Below are 21,221 nucleotides of genomic sequence, written 5' to 3'. Positions count from 1 at the left end.
ATCCGGCGAGGCCCACCTTTTAAGCTTGGCTTCCTTCAACTATGAAAGACAAACGGAAGCTCTGCCCCTTTCCCCAGAGGGCAAGGGAAATTTTGTGTGATTGGCTGGGAACTGACCCCCCCCTCCCCTAAATGTCACTGTTTTTTTCTCAGCAAGTAAAGGAGCAGATCGCTCAGGCGGAACTCCCATAGCTTGACCTAGAGGATCGGGAAATTGTTGCTCCAATGCGGCTGTGACAGAGGGAGAAAAGAGGGCTGCTCAGCGCCTTAACTCACTTGAAAACAAAATCTAGACGGACCCGAGACCTATTTAGTGCGGTGGGAGCAGAGTGACAATTATCCCGTTCGGGCCAACTGCAGCTGCGCAGAGCCGCACTTCCGTCCCCGTCCCTGAGAGCCTGCAGAACGGTCTGTCATGGCGGCCCGGCTGTTAGGTTTGTGCTCTCGCCGCCTTTTGGCAGCAGCGGCGACGCGAGGGCACTTAGCTGTCCGGGTTCGCTGGGAATCCAGCTCTGCCAGGGCTGTGATAGCCCCGTCCACTGTGGTGGGAAAGCGGGCACCGGAACCGACTGTGCACTGGCAAGAGGACCCAGATCCGGAGGACGAAAACTTGTATGAGAAGGTGAGACAGAGGGGAAACGGGACGCCGGTAGGGTCAATCGGGGGCCGGCGGACGGGGCGCCTTTAAGGACTTTCTTAGGCGGTTGAGGATTGCGCAGCTGGTGAAGTCGTTAAAGACTTGGGTATTTTGCCTAGCTTACTTTCCTCCTTTCTCCCGCGTTATCTTCGGTTCAGAGCCAGAGGCGACACTGGCTTTATTTTGTGGACGGGTACCAGTGGGTAGTGCTCAAAACACTAGTAGCAATATAATATAACAATAATACTAAACACCGATAGGGTGTTTGCTTGGTGCCAGTGTTCTAAACAGTTTTTACGTACGTTAACTTATTCTATCCTCAAAACAACTCTACACCGTACGTACTATTAGTATACTCATTTTATAAATGAGGAAACTGAAGCACAGAGATGTCAAGTGGCTTGCCCAAGTTCGCATAACTGAATGTGCGACAGAACAGTATTTGAACTTAGCAGAGGCTCTGAAATCAGAATGCCTGGGGTTGGAATACAGGCACTGACAGTTACTTGCCTGTGTGACCTTGGTCAATTAACTTAACCCCTTGGTGCGTCAGTTTCTTTGTAAAATAGGGAAAGTATTAGGACATCTTTAAAAAAATAAAACACTACACTGCCTCATGTAATTAAATAAGTCAAATACTCAGAACAACACCCAGCACTTAATAAGTACTCAGCATTAGAAGGTGTTAATTATCATTGCCACTTTCCACCTCACTGGGATATTGTGAAGTTTGTGTATGTGAAAAGACCCAGCACATAAGAGATAGATACCTTATCGATATTAACCTCATTCATTTGTTCATTCATTCATTCATTTTGTAAAATATGTATTGAGAGCCTACTGTATGCCAGGCACAGTTCAGGGCCCTGGGGGTTCAGTAGTGTGGAAATCAGACAAAGCCCTTGCTCTTGTAGAGCTTATATGTTAGTGGAAAACACAGAAAATAAATATGTGAAATATTTGACAATGATAATTTAGAGAAGTAATTGATAATATAAGATAATGTGATATAGAGGATCTGGGGGATGCTACTTCGGTAAACTAATAAATGCTAGAAAGAATGTTAAGCAGGATAAGTGGATTGAGAGTGTCTTGGAGATAGGGAGTAATTTTATTGAGTTAAGCCATAGGAAATGGCTGATATTCAACCATTTAGACGTATGAAAATGGCAATTTCCTATAGTTCAATTTAATAGCTGAGGTGACTAGGGAATGGCTCTTATAAGAAGTGATGATGAAGCCAAAACTTTGAATGAGGAAGCAGATACAGTCATGATGAGATCTGGGGAAAAGGCTTTCCAGGCAGAAGGAACAGCAAGTGCAAAGACACCGTGGTGGGAAGCAGCTTGACAAGTCCTAAGAACAGAAAGAAAGGAGTTTAGGGAGGGAGGGAAGATTGGTCCCAGGTGAAATTGGAGACCAGCTCATGTAGGGCCAGCATAAGGCTTTGTGGAGTGGTAGGAAGCCCTCATTGACCTCTTCTTCTTATTCCATAGAACCCAGACTCCCACGGCTACGACAAGGACCCTGTTATGGATGTCTGGAACATGCGGGTTGTCTTCTTCTTTGGCTTCTCTATCGTCTTGGTCTTTGGCAGCACCTTTGTGGCTTATCTGCCTGACTACAGGTGCATAGGGTGTCCGAGAGAAGGGAATGGGTGGGGGCAGAGGTAGGGATGGAGGTCAAAACCAGGAATCCTGTCCCACACCATTAAGGAATGGGGAGCTAAGGTAGGGGTTGATATCCAGTGAGGTTTCCTCATGTCTTCCCCCCATGCTGCTGTCTCCAGGATGCATGAATGGGCCCGCCGGGAAGCTGAAAGGCTTGTGAAATATCGAGAGGCCAATGGCCTTCCTATCATGGAATCCAACTGTTTTGACCCCAGCAAGATCCAGCTGCCAGATGAGGACTGACTGGATGCCCAAGTGGGGTTCAAGAAGCACCACCTTCTTTACTCCCTGCCTGCCATGCTGCCCTCCTCGCAGAGCACCTTATTAAAGGGACTGAAATTCTGACTGGCTGGTCTTAATTTTGTTGTGAGGGGAATCTGGGAGCGGGGGTGTGAGGCCTTAAAAGGGCCACTGCCACCTTTTCTGGGTGTTCTGGTTATCTGCTGCTGTTTAATAAACATCCTAAAACTTAGTAGCTTTAAACAACAATTTAGTGTTATCTTTCATGGTCCTGTCATTGACTAGGCTCAGTTAGGCGGTTCTTCTTAGGGCCAAATGGTGGCTAGTGCTGGATTCATTTGAAAGCTCAACTAGGCTGGACATTCAAGGTGGCTTCTTCACTCACATGTCTGGCACTTCTGTGTTCTTCCAGGTGGCTTCTGTCTCCAGAAAGTTTGTAACACTGTAGATTAGTTTTGTCTAGTTTAATACACCATTTAAGTGCATTGATACATTTCTGCATCTGACTTTTATGCAACAGGATGTTTGTGACACAGGTCCCCATTATTATATTATCAGTAGTTTGCCCATCTTCACTGCTGTGTTCTCTTCCCATTGTGTGAATAGACCACACACCATCCATCCTTGTGTCAGTGGGTATTTGGGTATTTTTCTCTCTGGAGCTATTAATAATTCTTGGAGTGACTGAGGCTGTGAGTGTGATGCCAGTGGCCATAGGTCCCTATGGAAAGTCCCAGCCGAGCTGCTTCAACCATACAAAGATGGACTTTATAATGGGTTACACCATGGGCATGGTGGCCGGCACCTTTTCCTGTCTCAGGATTGGAATGCATGATCAAGAGTTGATGGGCAGCATCAGGAAAACCATGATGCAGAGTGGCAGCACCTTTGGCACATTCATGGCCATCAAGATGGGCCCTGATTCCAATCAAGGCAGTGGTTGCCCTCATCTACCCGATTTTGTAAGACCCAACCCATGTACTATAGTAAAAAGACTGAGTAAAAAAAAAGTTCTGTGAACATTCTTATACACATCTTTTGATGAACATATGCACTCATTCCTCTCGGGCATATATCTAGGGATGGAATTGCAAAGTCATGGGGTAGATAGGTGATCAGCCTTAGTAAAGCATGCCAGTTTTTCCAGCTACAGTTTCCCTTGTGGTGAAGGCTACATTCTTGCCATCATTCTCTATCATGAATGCCAGTCAGCATTCCCCATTGTTTTCATGGTAGCCATTTTGGTGAACAGCTGACCTTTTAAGGACCACATTGGGATGAAGCGGTGGAAGTTGAGTTTGTCCTATGTGTCAAGCCCCAACAGTGTGCCAGGCACTGACAGATGCCAGGATCTCTGTCCTCAGGAATTTCCCAGGGTGAATACGGTGGATGGTGTGAGTGGTCAGAGAGCATAAACAATGCTTTCACCCTACTGTTTGACCACAAGGATATTTGAACCTTGATATTTTAGACCCAGCTTTGCTCCAGCAGCATAACATAACCTTCATCCTTCCATCTAATAGAGCATTTATTGTGTGCAAGGCCCAGTGAACAAGACAGCCCCTGTAATAGACACTGTCAGTTCCCTGTCCATGCCCCGGTACCCTTACTGCTCCAGTGTGCCACTGGCCAACTGCCAACTTCCAGTGTCTGCATCTCTTCACTGGAAGGCTTCCTCTCATGCTGCCTACAGGCTTGACAGGCTGGGAAGGCTACAAAATGAACATCCCCTGGCAGCCACCCTCAATCAATGACTGATGAGAGTTAGTAGGTATGTACCCTCATCCCCTTATCCCCTATATGGGATGTCTCCATGGTGGGTGTTCTCCACTCGTCCCCAGTGGGAATATGCTCCAATTGCCCACAGTGCTAATTCACTTAATGTTCTTCATTGTCTCACTTCCACACCGTCAGCAGGTGTTTCCTGGGTCACATCTCAAATAAGCTACTTGACTTCAATCATTGTCTGAGGGTCAGCTTCTGGAGGGACCTGAACTAAGATACTTTCTGTTCTCGGAGTTTACCTTAAGGTGGTGGGTAAGACAGAGTACACAAGCTCAGAAAAGAGATGACATAAGTTCCACCAGAATGCCAGTGTGGCTGGAATATTGTGCTTACTGGAATTACTGGAATCTTCCAGGATAAGAGTGGCCAGGTATGAGTTTACAGAGGTGGTTATAGGTCATAACCCTAAGGCCCCATGGGCTGTGCTTAGGGGGAGTTTAGATTTTACATACTACACCAAGTTGACCAGAAGCTCGCTAAAAACCTAGCTTAGCAAAGCCCATCTCAGACAATTCTAGACTGTCTAAAGGGAATTGCTGACAGTTTTTCTTATAGATTACCAAGGACATAAAAACAAGCTATCTTACCAGCTTCACAACAACTACTGCTGGTAGGCATACACACCACGGAATAAACTGACAGAGGCTAAAACTGTAAACTTTGAAATATGTTGAGGGAGAACTGATGGAAGGACCCTATGTTCTCAACAAAACATGAACCTACAGTTTTGATGCTGAAAAATTAGACTTGGTGAAAACTAGCCACAAATAAAGCTCAGAATGACAGGAAAGCTATTTACTCAGCAAATATTTATCGAGTGCCTTCTGGAGTCAGGCACTTTTACAGGCAGTGGGGATACAACAGGTAAAAAAAGATTAAAAACTTCCCATCCTCATGGCGCTTATATTCTAGCAGATGATAAATACATGATAAATAAGGCAACAAATCACATTATTTGTATTAAATTAAAAATTTAATTTAATTTTTTAATTTAAGTAAGGGGGATCAGAAGTGCAGGGTAGGAGAAGCTTGTATTTAAACAAGGAGTCAGTTTAGACCTTATTGAAAAGTGATTTTTTAAGGAAAAAATGTGAAAAAGGTGAGATTAGCTGTACAGATGGAAGAGCATTTCTAGGAGAGGGAACAACCTGTATAGCCCCTGATGCAAGAATGTGCTTGAGCCTGGCCAGTGTGGCTCAGTTGGTTGGAACATCATCCCATTCACCAAAAGATCGCAGGTTTGATTCCCCGTCAGGGTACATACCTAGGTTGTGCATTCAGTCCCCAGTTGGGGCACATATGAGAGGCAACCAATCAATCTTTCTCTCTTTTTCTCTCTCTCTTCCTCTCCCTTCCTCTATCTCTCTCTGGAATCAATTTTTAAAATGTGCCTGAGCTCTTCAGGGAGCAGCCTGAGGCCAAGAAGATATCTGGGGCAAAGTTATTATTGCTAAAATATGACACAGACAAGGAAACTGATGCATGGATCAAAGCATCACTGTAAAAATTAACCTGAAAATGATTTGTCCCACTGAAAACAATTTCAGAAAAATGAAAATGACCAAAATTGGCTTTGGGTGAACTGCACCACTGTATAGCATTGAAGAAGAAATTAAATTGGCTCAGAAGTTACTCCAGGACAAACTTTCTCAATAGAAATTCATCTCAGTTGGAATAATTACAATTGTAAATGTTAATATTCATTAGCAGAGCCAATACATCAGAGGTCAATTGCATATGAGTCAGAGAGGCAAATCCAGGGCCAACCAGGATCCAGGCAAGGCAGGTTGGCACCAACCATCATCAAAAAAGGTTCATTCACTCATTTGCTCATTTATTCATTTGTTCATCCAACAAATACTTACCAAGTGCCTATTGTGAAACGGGGGATAAAGCAATGAATAAAACAGGCAAAAATCCCTGCCCCTCTTGGAGCTGACTTCTTTTGTAGGAGACAGATAATAAATGTGAAGAATAGCAATTTTGGGTAATGATAATTTATAGATAAATAAGTAAAATGTAGAATATGGTGATAAGTGTTAAGAAGAAAAATGAAATAGGAAAGGGTATAGCACACGTGTGTGTGTGTGTGTGTGTGTGTGTGTGTGTGTTTAAGTTTTAGCTAGAGTGCCCAGAAAAAAGTCCTCAGTGAAATGACATTTGGGAAAGAGCTAGAAGAAATATCTAAATGAAGAGAGAACTTGAAACAAGAGCTGTGATTGATAGAGGGCACAGATTCTAGAGCCAGAATGCCTGAGTTCAAATCACAGTCCCATCCATAGCGAATGTGTGACCTTACATTCCCATTTTCCTCCTCTTTCAGTTGGGGCTAACAACATTACCTCCTGAGGATACTGAGAAGATTAATCTGAAAGTACTTATAACATTTCCTGATATAGACTAGGTGTTTATAAATATTGGTAGAATGATTCCTCATTAATATTAAAGTAGGGACCATTGATGTTTTTAAATAAGTGGCCTAAAAATGAAATTATGGTCATCATGGTTTGGGGGATATTCAGATTGTGGATTTGGATTAGAAGGTAGTTTTGGAACCCTGCCAGTCACTACTGAGAGGTTTGGGATCTGGTATTGAAAGGGGTGGTTTCTGAAGACAAGGTTTGAAAAACTACTTAGGCCAGTTAAGACCCTAAGTAGTAGTTGTCAGAAAAGCTGCAGGACTCTGGAAGTCAGTTGTATCAAAGGTAGAAAGGCTCTGGGGAACTTTGCCAGGATCAGAATGAGGATCCAGGGTCTCAGCTGAAGTTTAGGAAAAGAGCAGTCATTGGCACGAGGTGTCAGACATGCACCTCTAGAGACCCTGAAACGCTGTAGCCTCGTCTTCCTATTCTCTTTCCAACTTCCTCACCTCCTTCAAGTTTTTGCTAAATATCAGTTTCTCAAAGAGGACTCCCTTATTTGAAATTCCAACCCTGCCTTATTATTCATTCTCTATACTTATTATTGTTGATTTTTCCCCCTCCATAGCACACACAAACTGCATTGGTCCATTGTCCTTTTAGTTACAGTCATGCTACCAGGAATTAAACAAAAATAAACTGGGCTGTTATTTTAATGAGGGGGGGAGAGAGAGAGTGAAGGAGAGAAGGAGGGAGGAAGGGGAGGAGGAAATAAATCTTCAGAAACCCTAAACCCATTAAGATGAGGCATGCACATGTGTGCATGTATGTGTCTGTGTAGATTCAAACAGATTCTATCTAAACCAAAAATACTCTCTGCATACACTATCCAGCCCCTGCTGTTACAGAGATTCTATCTAAGTCATATTGACTTCTGGACCACCATTTTTCTCACCTAGAATCCACTTGTTCCCTTTCCAGAAAATTCCACTCACCCTGCAAAGTGACTTCTTTGGGAAAAGCTTTCATTTTGAAAAAAACAAGCTCAGATAGGTCAGTTTCAGATTTGATCCTGAAAAAGATTTTTGATTAATAAAATTTATCATTTTGAGTTTAAAGTTTATTTTGCCTGACATAAACATAGCTGCACCTGCTTTCTCCCCCTACCATTTGCTTGAAATACTTTTTCTATCCCTTCACCCTCAGTACATACAGGGTAGGATAAACGTAGGTTTACAGTTGTGAGTATGTGAAACACAGAGTTTATTCTTGCATTGTTATTTATTAATTATTGTATTATTTTTCATACATAAACCAACTCTTATCCCACCTTGTATGTGTCTTTAAGGCTAAAGTGAGTCTCTTGTAGGCAGCATATTGTTGGTCCTTGTTTTGTTTTGTTTTGTTTTTAAATCTATTCAGCCATTCTGTGCCTTTTGCTTGCATATTTTAACCTGTTATGTTTAAGGAAATTATTGATAGATAAGCACTTGTTCATTGCTTCCTGGCTGGTTTGTAGATCCGTTGTTCTTTGTTTCTTCTGCTGTCTTTATGTGTGTGTGTGTGTGTGTGTGTGTGTGTGTGTGTGTTGTGACCTCTTTTGGTGTCAGTATGCTTTGGCTTCTTTATCATGCTCTTTCATGTAATTACTACAGGTTTTTCTGTGGTGGTTACCATGAAGCTTAAAGTATCTTAAAATTATAACATCTTATTATGAGTTGGTAACAATTTAACTTCGATAGCATTCCTAAACTCTACACTTTTACTTCTCCTTCCCCTCATAATTTAGGTTATTTTAAAAATATTTTATTTACTTATTTTTAGAGAGAAGGGAAAGGAAGGAGAAAAAGAGGGAGAGCAACATTGATCAGTTGCCTCTTGCTGGCCCCCAATGGGAGACCTGGCCTGCAGCCCGGGTATGTGACTTGGAATGCAACTGGCAACCTTTCGCTTTGCTGCACGATGCTCAACCCACTCAGCCACTCGAGTAAGGGTGAATTTAGGTTATTGATGTACAGTATACATATATAGCAGATTATTAGTTATGGTTATTTATACTATACTTATTTTTTAGCTTTTAAACTAGAGCTGCAAGTGAACTACACACCAACCACCATTACCATATTACAGAATCTTACAGAAAACGCAAAGACAGAAAATTTAAATACATGTATTTTTCTCTTAAAAATTTTATTTTATTTTTTCCTGAAAATTTTAAATATATTTTTAAAAAGTGATGCACATGTGTACACGTGGGTAAAATTTCCCACACTGAGATTCAACTTGGGCTGTTTGAATGAAAGGCAATACCTAAAGGCGAGATGAGAAAGTAGCCGCATTTTGACTTATTCTTGAAAATGTTTTGCACCCGCCCCCAGATATTTGTTTTCCCTAATGCACAGACTACTTTTCCGCTGCTCACTTGCAGTCAGGGAAATCAACATTGCTCCCGGCTTCCTTTCCCTTCTTCCTGAGCGAGATTGGGCCTGGAACCGACACCTTAAAAGGATCAGTAGAGAGCAGAGGGGATGGGCTCAGAGCTTCTTTACAGGCCCATGTGTCTGTGTGCCCTTAGATGTCCATGAAGAAGCACAGCCACTTGTGCCAGATCTTTGGGCCTAGGGTAAATCAGCTGTTCATCAGAGCAGCTCTGACACCTTTAGAGGATGAGCTCTCCAGTGTAAAGGCAGCCAATCAAGAATTCTTGCTCCTCCTGAGGCCCTCCCTGGCTGTGCAGAGCTAGAGTGGAGGACTGATTGACAAGGGCTGATGGACAAGTCAGCCTGTCAGTGAGTACCAGGCCTGAACCCGCCCACCTCCCAGGACAAGGGGTGGGAGTGGGGACTTGACTGATAGCTTTTTGAATCAGTGTGAAAACGTCTGAGCCACTAGGGTTATTAAGTAGCTCTCTCTTTTGGCAGTCGAGGGTAGGGTCTTGCTGTGACTGACAAGTTTGCCACCCAATAAGCATGTTCATTTGATCTTGGGGGCGGGGCAACTGGTTGCAGAGAATGAGGGGTCTTGTCTTTGACCCTTGTTTTGCTTAACAGGAAAACCCACATTTCACGAGTAGTCGCCCCTTCTCTGTTTTTAAAAAGGCTTATGACACTTTAAAAATTTGAAAATCACAGCTTTAGAGAAATGTAGCTTTCCCATGCTGGGCAGAAATGGTGACCTTACTGCACACCTGAATAAAGAGCAGCCCTTAGAAAAGGTGATCTTGGGGTGGGGGGCACCAGAAATAGAAGCGGTTCTCAGAAGCAGCTTAACAGCAGTTTGCAAAAAAAAAAAATGGAACTTTATTTGAGGTTTGGGGGCTGAGAAACTTTGAGAGAGGGTTTCTGGTGAGAGCAATGAGGTTTGGGGGAACAATGATGGGGACATGTGGGGATCAGTAAGTATGGTTAGTAGTTGAGGTCAGTTTAGGTGACTCATGTAAACACCCATAGTAAGGTCCTGTTCTCTGATGAGACCATCTGGATAAGGAGCTGACTGCCTTTGCCTGCTGGACATAGCAATGTACTATCAGAGACTGGACAATGTAAAAAACTATGTTTCTGATGCAGACCATTTGCATTCTGACAGTGGTGCACTCAACAATGGACCAGTAGTCAAAGTATTTGATAGACATTCCATGCTCCCTACCATCACCAGATATCTAATATTGTTGAACATTGAACAGCTCCCTCAAAAGTGAACTAAAAAGCATTTCAGACTCTACTTCTCTCACTTCCTCCTGATCCACATACCTTAGTAAGGCAGTTTGATCACTGAATGTGGCTGTCCGCAGAAAGGGGATATCTCTTGGATAATGATCAGGACAAAAGAGGTGGATTATAGAGACTATTTTGAAAATTCAGGATTCTACTCTGCCATTCCTGGACATGATGTGTCTTTCATTCCCTCACAGCAATCCCAGACCAGCCTAGTTGCTAACTCTCCAGGTGGCAGATCAGCCCAAATGGGGCCTAGGAGATTTGAACTTAAGTATAGTTCAGTCACCTAGATTCTCTTGTTGGATGGACATGGTCCTAGATCATAAACACAATTACCACTTGATTGAGTATATTGCTCACTGAGTTTCCCTCCAGTGGCCCACACTGACCAAGATAGAAGGCATAAAAATTCTGTAAATTTTATAAAAATGTCTGACCCTTCTGGATGAAGGGTCTGGGTGCAAGTAGGGGGATTATTGGATAAAAAAGAAGGTATAGGCACTGGGACAGAGCATACCAATTTCATGGCAGTGCAAGGAGTGTACTTGGGGAAAGAACACCTTAGACCCTGAGACGTGCAAGGTGGGAAGATGGTTAATGCTCCTTTTCCCTTAGATTGAGCACTACAGCCTGATAAAAGTCATGTGGTCTCCCTGAATCAAGCAGCAAGTGCAGCTGGTAATCTGACCTGCTTCCAGCTGGTCATCACTTCCTTGAAATGACAAACAGAAAAACTCACATGAGCATGGCCAGTCCTAAACTATTCTGTCGAGCCTAATGTCATCAATGTAAGCTCCTGAACACTTACCTCCCTCATGCCTGTACAAACACATGGGCCAGCACAACCTTATTTAAATCTGACTGGTACAAATTTATCTGCTTCTCCTGACACCTGAGTGGCCACAAATTATGCCATGTTTATCTATTTGGCTACAGGTCCTTGAAGAGACCACCCATGGGACTTAACCAAACCAATGCAATGGTGATCCCAGTCAAGTTGAACAACAAATTCTGAACTGAAATGAATTGTGCCCTTTGGGTTATATATTTATTTTTTGTTTGTTTTTTAAAAAGATTTTATTGATGTAGATTTTTAAAAGATTTTATTGATTATTTATTGATGATTTTATTTTAGAGAAAGGGGGAGGGAGGGAGAAAAAGAGGAAGGGAAACACTGATGCAAGAGAGAAACACAGATCAGTTGCCTCTCATACATGCCTCAACTAGGGACTGGGCCTGCAACCTAGGTATGTGCCCTGACTGGGGATCAAACTTGTGACCTTTCACTTTGTGGAACAATGCCCAACCAAGTGAGCAACACCACTCAGGGCAAGTTATATATATTTGTATATGAGGGAAAGACTAGGGAACACAATATCTCTCCACTGGGAATACAGTTTGCTTTTGGACCCAGGTATTGCCCCCTTGTTATTATTGACAATGACACCAAATATCTGCAAGTCAGTCTAAACTCTTTTGTGTGGGTTGCAGTATAGTAGCCCAGCCTTAGACTACTTTCCAGCTAAGAATACAGAGCCTTGACCACTTATTACTTTGGCCACTTCTCAGGGTTGTGTGTATAACGAGCCACCTTGAAGGGTGAGGTAATGTTTCCCTCTGGGATAAAGAGCAAGCTGAATTCCTCAAGCTCAGCGTTTTTTGGCTGTCATGTAAACCCAGTGTAGTTGCAGCATCCACCATGGCCCCTCTGGGTCACCTCTGTGGAACTTTGAGGACATGGGATGCCAACATAATGCCCTTGCTGCTTGCTGTGTCATGAGTAATAAAATCCTTTGTCTCTGTTCCAGGAGATTTGTGTCTTCTGTCAGCATCTCTACAACTTGTTAGCTTGTAAGAGGGTAACATTTCAGACCCTTCACAGACCCAATAATCAAGAACTGTCGGATTGTTCTGCATGCTCTGATAATCTCTATGATTCGGCTATTGGCAGTTTTGGAAGATCAATAACTGATTGCTAGTGCTGTGGTTCCAAAAATTTGAGTGTTAAGGTAACTAGTGATTGAATGCTGATTGAAGATTTGTGGCTGTCAATCACTGGGAGAGGGGCTGTGGTGCTAGTGTTTATATGAGCCAGTGATGAGTGACACTTTAATTAGGGTTTCTTTAGCTCCTTAATTGGATTTGTTGAGGGTCAGATTTCAAAGAACACTGTGGGAAATAGAGCTGCTCCATGACCCAGGTGAGAATGGGTCTTCAGGAAGATAAGGAATTGGATTTTTCTTACATTATAGCCACCCTTTAGATTCAGACCTACATGCCTTTGGCATTTGGCTCTACCACTTACCAACTGTGTTAGAAAAAGCACCCAGTTCTCAATCTTCTGTATAGAAAAAAACCAGTCCTCTCCTTCCTCTTTATTTTTTCTTTTTTTTAAGTATATTTTATTCATTATGCTATTACAGTTGTCCCAATTTCCCCCCGTTACCCCCTTCTTCCCAGTATGCCCCTTCCCTCCAGCAATCCCCGCTCTTAGTTCATGTCCATGGGTTGTGTATATAAGTTCTTTGGCTTCTCCATTTTCTATACTATTCTTAACCTCCCCCTGTGTATTTTGGTATTTTATTTACTTATTTTTAGACAGAGGATAAGGGAGGGAGAAAGAGAGGGAGAGAAGCATCAAAGTGTGGTTGATCCCCTACAGAGGGGATCCCCTAAGTCCTCTGCCACAAGTCCGTGACAGATGGTTGGGCTGTGCAAGTACCCATGAGGGAGCAGTGTAAAGGTCCATTGTCAGCCCTCCCGCATGAAGGCAAACTGAACTTGACTCTCTGGAGCAATGTCAGTACAGCATAAGGCATTTGCTAGATAAGCTACAAAGTGGTAAGTTCCCAGCTCATTGGTTAACTGGTCCATCAAGTCTACCACAGAAGGTCCACTGCATGTATTGGAGGAATGACCTTACTGAGCTTCCCAGTAATTGACTATCATTCTTCATGTACAGTCTGGCTTTTTCACTGGCAACATGGGAGAGTTAAAAGGACTGTGGACAGCCCTAATTATCACCACCTTTTTCAATTCTCCTATAATCACAGTATTTTCCATATGTCCCTTGGGCAACTGGTATTGTTTCACTGCTGTTACCCATTGTGGGGGTGGCAAATGAACAGGGCAATGGTCAGCATGTTCCCACAGAATGGCTTTTTCCACTCTCACCCACAGGCAAAACTCTTCTATGGTCATGTGTAGCCACAGTCTCTGAAGTACATCAACACCCAGGATATACTGAGGAATGGGGGATACATAAACAGTGTACTCATGGTGGAGGGGGGTGCAAATGCCCAATACCCAGAGAAAGATGCACAGCCTTCACCCTCACACTCTGTACCCCATAACCATCAACAGAGGCCTCAGACCCCAGAAACTTCTCAGAGTTTCCATGTAAGAGGGTATACTTGGCTCCTCTGTCCATGAGAGTCAAAACCCGATGGACACTTGCAGGGAACCAATGAATAACCAATTTGACATGCAGCCTCCAGTCTCTGCCTGTCCCCGGTAGATGGGTTCCTCCACCTCCCCCTTAGTCAAAAGTCCAAAGGATAGCTTCCCCCTTGTCACGGGAGGTTGACACAGTCAGATGATTTTCCAGCTGGACCAAATGGGCTTCTCATGGCACACCCATGGATTTCCCCAGCAGTTTCTTCTTCTTCTGGGGATGCAGGAAGCATTGGGAAGATTGCAGCTGCTTCCAGAGCTCTAATAGGTAAGTGTTTGGCTTCCTGTCAATCTTAATGCGATAGAATCTAGCCCACAGGTCAGACCACATGTGTTCTGGTCACCCACCCTCACAGGGGCACTATTTGACTGAGAAACAGAGGAACTTTAAGAGACTACACAAACAGCTTTTTGCTTACTTCAAGACTCTGCCTCTTCTAGACTGGCCACAATCATCTCAATGTCATTTATGCGATGGCCAACACAGGGAGCTAGAACCACCTTTAGCAACTCAAATGAGGTGGGGGGAGCATGCTGAAGTACAAGATCTGGCATTCCAGCTATAAAACAGTCCTCATCAGGGCCCTGTGTATTGGGATTTAACATAGGCTGGCACATGCCCAAATCCCACAGGATTTGTACTAAGTCTGTAAAGGACTGCCACTTGCTAATGGTGTCTGGCACACTCCTACATTCGCCTAGACTGTACAGATAGCTACCATTACCTACTCCATCAAAGAATGTGAGCCTTGCCCTGCACTGGGCCTCTGGCTATTCTGCAGCCATTGGTGCAGGGAGGGGTGAGTAGTGATGGAAGCTAAATTTTCCATCTCATTGTCAGTGCACATGATGCTATCCACCCCTAAATCCCACAGAACCCCACAAGAACCATGTGGCTAAGGGCTCCCCAGGTTGCTGGCAAAACTGATTTGCAAGACAGACCAGTGTGGCTTGGGTATAGGGATGGTAGGTGGTATGTTCTGTCATCTGTGTGGGACCTGCCAGAGTTACCCCAAGCTCCAGGGGCTGCTGGAATTTCATTTTTATAACACTACAGGACAGGCCTTCTGGGGATGCAATTCTGCATCAATGTCATGTCCCTACAACTCCAACTCATCTGCTATGCCCAGGGAGAGAGACTGGAGCCGTTTTGCTGCTTGCAGCTCTTTTTCCAGGGCACTGATTCCGGCTTCCAGGACTTCTTCTTGTCCTTGGAGTTCACATAGTTTCACTGCATTGTGAAGTGTGGTCTCCATCTCAGCTTGCAAAGCTGAAAGAAACGCTCAACCACACAGGCACTGAGCCATGACAGGGTCTCCCCAACCACACACAGGGCTTTCTCCAGTCTATTGGGTGTGCCACTGACATCAGGCCACTCCCTAGGTGGGGCCCACAATGTCATGGAGACTCACCACCGAGTACCACATCCTGGTGACAAGCCACCCATCCAGGCTCCCCTCAGGGGACCCTGGGGGATCCTCCATTTCCCTACTGTATAAATTCTGCCAACAGTACCAATTGTCTTGAAGCTGGTCTAGGTCTGGAAGGTTCTGGGATTTGGGCAGATGGAATAAAAAGCACGGGACTGTGAGGATGCTTGACATGCCTTTATTCAAGGCTTAGTGATCCATGGACACTGCAAACCGTGTGCCCCCCAGCAGGGAGTCCCTACCCCCTTCTGTACTAAATACAGACAAGGTCAGCAGGAAGCCAGAATATTGTATAACATAGCATGATTCTGCACACGCAAGCCCACTCAATATTATGGGAACCATTTTTTGCACCCAGTCTCAAGGCTATGAGAATACACCTTATCTTAGTTCCCCAGACATCTGGGTGAGGGAGCCAGACTGCCTCCGTCTACCTTACAAGGCTGTACTACCAAGATACAGTGTCAAAGCTGCTCTACCTAACACAAAGAAACAAACACAGGGATACTGCCAAAATGAGGAGACAAAGAAACATCAGCCATATGAAAGAACAGATAAAAACTCCAGAAGTAGAACCAAACAAAATGGAAATAAGCAATCTACCAGATGAGGAGTTCAAAACACTGGTTATAAGGATGCTCAAGAAACTTAGTGAGGAACTCAGTAGCATAAAAAAGATCCAGCCAGAAACAAAGGATACACTAATCAAAATAAAGAACAATTTACAGGGAAACAACAATAGAGTGGATGAAGTCAAGAATCAAATCAATGATTTGGAACATAAGGAAGCAAAAAACAACCCATCAGAACAAGAAAAAAGAACCCAAAATAATGAAGATAATGTAAGCAGCCTTTGGGACAACTTCAGGTAGCCCAATGCTTGCATCATAGGACTGCCAGAAAGAAAAGAGAAAGAGCAAGAAATTGGAAATCTATTTGAAAAAAATAAGGAAATTCAACTTCCCTAATTTGGTGAAGGAAATAGACATGCAAGTCCAGGAAGCACAGAGAGTCCCAAACAAGATGGATGCAAAGAGGCCCACTCCAAGACACGTCATAATTAAAATGCCAAAGGTTAAATATAAAGAGAGAATCTTAAAAGCACCAAGAGAAGAGAAGTTAGTTACCTACAAAGGAGTTCTCATAAGACTGGCAGCTGATTTCTCAAAAGAAACTTTGCAGGCCAGAAGGGATTGGCAAGAAATATTCAGTCATGAAAAGCAGGGAACTACAGCCAAGATTGCTCTACCCAGCAAAGCTATCATTTAGAATGGAAGGGCGGATAAAGAGCTTCTCAGACATGAAAAAACTAAAGGAGTTCATCATCACCAAACCATTATAATATGAAATGCTAAAGGGCCTCATTTAAGAAAAAGGTCAAAACTATGAACAATAAAGTGTCAATAAATACATACATATCAACAATTTAACTTAAAAAACAAACTAAACAAACAAGAAGAACAGAGACAGAATCATGGATACAGAGAGTGTTTTGATAGTTGCTAGATGGGAGGGTTGTGGGGAAATGTGTGAAGAGGTGAGGGAATTAAGAAGTACAAAGCGGCAGTTCAGAATAACCTTGGGGATGTAAAGTACAGTACAGTATACTTCACTGGTGAGTACCCATATAGAATTTTATATGTTGTAAAAATTACATAGGTTTAAGTGTGTAGAAAGTGTTTAAGAGCATATGAAGTGTTTTTAAGAGAGTGGGAAAGGTTTATAGGAGCATGGGAAGGGTTTATAAAGCCTTAAAATATATATAAATAACAAAATAAATATAATGTCACTACTTCATGGATTTTCACCTATTGCGGGGGTCTCTGGAACATAACTCCCACGATAGGTGAGGGATTACTGTACAGTTGTTCCTTGCTATATCACAGTTTACTTATTGCAGCTTCATTGTATCTTGGCTTCCTTAAACCAATGCATACTTTGCAAGTTCACATGGAATGTTTTCTAGGGTAGATCTCATGTTAGGACACAAACAAGTCTCAATAAATTTAAGATGATTGAAATATCAAGCATCTTCTCTTACAACAATGCTATGAAACTACAAGTCAATCACAAGAAGAACACTGAAAAACACACAAAGATATGGAAGCTAAATATCATGTTATTAAACAATGAATGGCTCAACAATGATATCCAGGATGAAATAAAAAATACCTTGAAGCAAATGAAAATGATTAATACAACAAACCAAAATCTATGGGACACAGGGAAAGCATCCTCAGAGGGAAATTTATAGCATTACAAGCCTATCTCAACAAACAAACAAACAAAAGTTCAAATAAACAATCTAACTTTACACTTAAAGAAACCTGAATAAGATGAACAAAAACCAATGTGAGTAGAAGGAAAGAAACAATAAATATCAGAACAGAAATAAATAAAATAGAGTCTAAAAAGCAATATAAAAGATCAATGAATCCAAGAGCTGGTTCTTCAAAAAGATAAACAAGATCGACAAACCTTTTGCCAGACTTACCAAGAAAAAAACAGAAACTCAAATAAATAAAATCAGAAATGAAAGAGGACAAGTAACAACTGATACCAAAGAAGTACAAAGAATTGTAAGAAAATATTATGAACAACTATATGCTAACAAACTGGACAACTTGTATGAAATGGAAATTTCATACAAGGGATGAAATTCATCCCTTGAATTTCATTCAAGGAATTTCAATAAATTCCTAGAAACATACAATCTTCCAAAACTAAATCAGAATAATCAGAGTATCTGAATAGACAGATTACACTTAGTGAAATTGAAGCAGTAATAAAAAAAAACTCTCAACAAACAAAAACCCTGGATCAGCTTCACAGATGAATTTTACCAAACATTCCAAGAAGAACTAACACACCTTCTCAAACTATTTCACAAAATTCAAGAGAAGGCTCCCAAGCTCATTTTATGAGGCCAGCATTATCCTAATTTCAAACCAGATAAAGACACTACAAAAAAAGAAAATTATAGGCCAACATCCCTGATGAACATAGATGCTAAAATCCTCAACACAATATTAGCAAACCAATACAGCAATGCATCAGAAAGATCATAGACCATAATCAAGTGACATTTATTCTGGAAGTTTGGTACAACACTTGTAAATCAATAAATGTGACTTACCACGTAAAAGAAATGAAGGATAAAAACCACATGGTTATATCAACAGATGCAGGAAAAGCATTTGATAAAATCCTGTACCCATTTATGATAAAACTTTCAGCAAAGAGGGAATAGAGGGAACATACCTAAATATAATAAAGGCCATATATGACAAACCCACTGCCTGCATTATACTCAACAAGAAAAATCTACAAGCATTCCTCTTAAGATTGGGAATAAGGCAGGGATGCCTACTTTCACCTGTCTCTCTTTTGTTAAAAGATTTTATTTATTCATTTTTAGAGAGGGAAAGGGAGGGTAAAAGAGAGGGAGAGAAACATAAATTGGTGGCCTCTCACACACTCCCAACTGGGGACCTGGCTTACAACCCAGGCATGTGCCCTGACTGGGAATTGTACCAATGACCTTTTGGTTCTCAGGAAAGAGCTGGGTTATCCACTGAGCCACACCAGCCAAGGCTGCTTTCACCTTTCTTATTCAACATAGTAATGGAAGTCCTAGCCACAGCAATCAGACAAGAAGAAGAAATAAAAGGCATCCACATTAGAAAGGAAATAGTAAAACTGTCCTTATTTGCAGATAACATGATATTGTGCCTAGACAATCCCAAAGATGTGCCTAGAGAATCCCAAAGATTCCACCAAGAAACTACTAGAACTGTTAAATGAATTCAGCAAAGTAGCAGGATACAAAATTAATATCCAGAAATCAGTTGTCTTTTTACATGTCTTAACGAACTAACAAGGAAATTAAGAAAACAATCTTATTCACAGTTGCTTCAAAAATAACGAAATACATAGGAATAAACATAACCAAGGATATAAAAGACCTTTACTTGGAAAATTATAAGACACTGAAGAAAGAAATTGAAGAAGATGCAAATAAGTGGAAGCACATACCATGTTCATGGATAGGAACAATTAACATCATTAAAATGTCCATATCATACAAAGATATCTATAGATTCAATGCAATGCCTCTTAAGATTCCTATGATGTATTCAATAGAACTAGAACAAATATTTCAAAAATGTATATGGAACCACAAAAGGCCCTGAGTAGCAACAGTAATCCTGAGAAAGAAGAACAAAGTTGGAGGAATCACGCTACCTAATATCAAACTATACTACAAGGCCATAGTAATCCAAACAACATGGTACTGGCATAAAAACAAACATATATATCAGTGGAACAGAATAGCAAGCTCAGAAATAAACCCACAACTTCATAGTCAATTAATATTCAACAGAGGAAGCAAGCACATATTTGTACAATGGTCTAAAGATAGCTTATTCAATAAATGGTGTTGGGAAAATTGGACAGATATGTACAGAAAAATGAAACTAGACTACCTCTCATGTACACACAATAATAAATTTAAAATGGATTAAAGACTTAAATGTTATATCCCAACTATTAAAATCCTAGAAGAAAACATAGTCAGCAAAATCTCAGACATTTCTTGTAGAAATATTTTATCAGATATATTTTCCCAGGCAAGAGAAACAAAAGAAAAAAATAAACAAATGGGACTACATGAAACTGAAAAATTTTTGCGCAGCAAAGGGAAACATCAACAAAGTAAAAAGACAATCCACAGAATGGGAGAACATATTCATTGATATATCTGATAAGGGGTTAATATCCAAAATTTATAAAGAACTTACAAACTCAACACCAACTCAAAACCAAAAAAAACCAACCCAATGAAAAAATTGGCAAAGGAACTGAATAGACACTTCTCCAAAGAGCACATACAGATGGCCAATAGACATATGAAAAGATGCTCAATGTTACTAATCACCAGAGAAATGCAAATTAAGACCACAATGAGATACCATCTCATACCTATCAGAATGGCTATCATCAATAAATCAACAAACAAGTGCTGGTGAGGATGAGGATTCCACTGTTGGTGGGAATGCAGATTGGTGTAGCCACTGTGGAAAGCTGTATGGAGATACCTCAAAAAATTAAAAATGGATGTGCTTTAACCCAGCGATCCCACTTCTGGGAATATATCCTAAGAAACCACCCTGGCTGGCGTAGCTCAGTGGATTGAGCGCGGACTGTGAACCAAAGCATCGCAGGTTCGATTCCCAGTCAGGGCACATGCCTGGGTTGCAGGCCACAGCCCCCAGCAACTGCACATTGATGCTTCTCTCTCTCTCTCTCTTTATCCCTCCCTTCCCTCTGTAAAAATAAATAAATAAAATCTTAAAAAACAAAACAAAACAAAACGAAACACTAACTCGAAAGAACATAAGCATCCCTATGTTCATTGCAGCATTATTTACAATTGCCAAGATATGGAAGCAGCCTAAGTGTCCATCAGTAGATGAGTGGATAAAACAACTATGGGACATTTACACAATGGAATACTACTTGGCCATAAAAAAGAAGAAAATTTCACCCTCTGTGACAGTGTGGATGAACCTGGAGAACATCATGCTAAATGAAACAAGCCAGTCAGAGAAAGACAAATACCATATGATTTCACTTATATTTGGAATCTAATGAACAAACTGAATTAACAAGCAAAATACAGAGTCTTGGATACAGAGTAGGATATGACAGTTAAGGAGGGAGGGGGATTAGTGGGTAGAGAGATCGAACAAAAAGGAAAAAGGACTTATAGATATGGACAACAGTGTGGTGATTGCAGGGGGGGAGTGGGTATAAGGGGACTAAATGGTAATGGAAAAATGCAATAAAAATTCAACATTCAGAAAAAATATATAGGAAGATTAATATGAATGTAGGTTACCATTGCAGCACATTTTACAATTATGATGA

General features: G+C 41.7%; 2 protein-coding genes across 2 annotated transcripts; both read left to right on the top strand.

Annotated features, from left to right (window-relative positions):
- The first annotated feature begins 150 nt into the window (after positions 1-150).
- On the top strand, positions 151-2,651 carry NDUFB11 (NADH:ubiquinone oxidoreductase subunit B11). The gene is made up of 3 exons (XM_028522610.2): positions 151-621; positions 2,133-2,263; positions 2,426-2,651. The coding sequence occupies exons 1-3, from the start codon at positions 415-417 to the stop codon at positions 2,547-2,549; spliced, it is 462 nt and encodes a 153-aa protein (XP_028378411.1). The 5' UTR covers positions 151-414; the 3' UTR covers positions 2,550-2,651.
- Positions 2,652-2,794: 143 nt separating this feature from the next.
- Positions 2,795-3,808, top strand: LOC118498569 (reactive oxygen species modulator 1-like). Its single transcript, XM_036016913.1, has one exon. It carries the CDS (start codon positions 3,248-3,250, stop codon positions 3,563-3,565), a length of 318 nt encoding a protein of 105 aa, XP_035872806.1. The 5' UTR covers positions 2,795-3,247; the 3' UTR covers positions 3,566-3,808.
- The last annotated feature ends 17,413 nt before the right edge of the window (positions 3,809-21,221 follow it).

Source organism: Phyllostomus discolor, chromosome X, assembly GCF_004126475.2.
Source record: "Phyllostomus discolor isolate MPI-MPIP mPhyDis1 chromosome X, mPhyDis1.pri.v3, whole genome shotgun sequence".
NCBI classification, from domain to species: Eukaryota; Metazoa; Chordata; class Mammalia; order Chiroptera; family Phyllostomidae; genus Phyllostomus; species Phyllostomus discolor.
Note: the sequence above shows the minus strand (reverse complement) of the source record. Positions and strands in the feature narration are given on the sequence as shown.